The 1,432-nt window shown below is 49.4% G+C and overlaps 1 protein-coding gene across 1 annotated transcript in view; it reads left to right on the forward strand.

The window, feature by feature from the left end:
- Window positions 1-1,432, forward strand: part of LOC102774196 (arachidonate 12-lipoxygenase, 12S-type) — a gene marked incomplete at its 5' end in the record, with an annotated part of 13,885 nt that overhangs the window by 6,995 nt on the left and 5,458 nt on the right. Inside the window, 3 exons of the mRNA XM_015563770.1 lie at window positions 43-137; window positions 370-531; window positions 1,236-1,357. Coding sequence (XP_015419256.1) covers window positions 43-137; window positions 370-531; window positions 1,236-1,357 — 379 coding nt within the window. The remainder of the gene's footprint in view (window positions 1-42; window positions 138-369; window positions 532-1,235; window positions 1,358-1,432) is intronic.

Here is a 1,432-nt window from a genome sequence, read left to right on the forward strand (position 1 = left end):
GCATATTGTAATAAACCACCCGCTCCAACCTTCCCCATCCAGCTCCTGATCCCACATACCCGCTACACCATGGACATCAACACGAGGGCACGGAACCAACTCATCTCAGATGGAGGTTTATTTGATAAGGTAAGGAGGTGGATTGTGGGACCACCTACTCACCCAAGTCTGCATGAACTCCTGTCACTTTCAACATTCCAGACCCCCCTGTGTGAATGTCCTGACCCTAAAACCAAGGAGCATTGTCCCTTTATGCCAATGTCATTGAATCTGAAAAGGCCACATCTGACCACTTTATATACTATGCCATGTTCTCCAGCTCTGTTTGCCCCCTCAACACCCCTCATTTCTATTGTTACAGGCATGGAGCACAGGTGGAGGGGGCCTTGTGCAGGTGTTCCGTCGGGCCATGACTCAGCTGACCTACCGCTCCCTCTGTCCTCCTGATGATCTGGCTGACCGGGGCCTGCTGGGAATCCCAAGTGCCCTCTATGCCCATGATGCTTTACGGCTCTGGGAGATCATTGCTCGGTGGGTGAGAGTTGGAGAAATAAAAAGACATTGGGAATAGTGAGAATGGGGTTTTAACTGAAGGTCAGCATGGGGCCAAAGGAATATGAAATAAGAAAGTCCAGACAGGAGAGGCAAAGGACTCAATCGAGAATAGATGAGGAACAGAGAGTAGATTCTGAGGATGGGAAGGCTGAAATAGACAGTGTAGGCAGACTTATGTGGGTGAGTGAAACTAAGGGATCTGGTGGAATCAGGGATTTTGTTATGAAGAGTGACTATAAGCCATGTGTTTGCAATGCTATTTTTTATATATTTATTTGTAGTGATTTCAGAGAGGGAGAGGGGAAGGGAGAAAGATATAGAATCATCAATGATGAGAGAGAATCATTGATTGGTTGCCTCCTGCTAGCCCCTCCTGCGGATCTAGCCAGCAACCCAGGCACATGCCCCAACCGGAAATTGAACTGTGACCTCTTGGTTCATAGGTCCACACTCAATCCCTGAGGCACTTTGGCCAGGCAGAATTCTTAAAACTAATGTCCCACATTTCCTTCTTTTCTAACTAGTGTGTAGAAAGAGCTCCAGGATGTCCCAAAAGGAAAGTTTTATCAGATCTGTCCCCAGATACAATGAGAATCAGCTGGATAGAGACCACAGAAAAGGAGTAGCAGCCAGAGGGTAGCCTTCTACTCTCAAGGAGCTCAGCTCCCTTCTCTGGGCAGGTACGTGGAGGGGATTGTTCACCTCTTCTACCACGGGGATGACATCGTGAGAGGGGACCCTGAGCTGCAGGCCTGGTGTCGAGAGATCACTGAGGTGGGGCTGTGCCAGGCCCAGGACCGAGGTAAGATCCCTCCCTAGAGAAGGGAGCTCCTTAGACCCTCTAACCAGAGGCCCTTTTCAGCCTTGCCCTTTTGGT

Source organism: Myotis davidii, unplaced genomic scaffold, assembly GCF_000327345.1.
Source record: "Myotis davidii unplaced genomic scaffold, ASM32734v1 scaffold4139, whole genome shotgun sequence".
NCBI lineage: Eukaryota > Metazoa > Chordata > Mammalia > Chiroptera > Vespertilionidae > Myotis > Myotis davidii.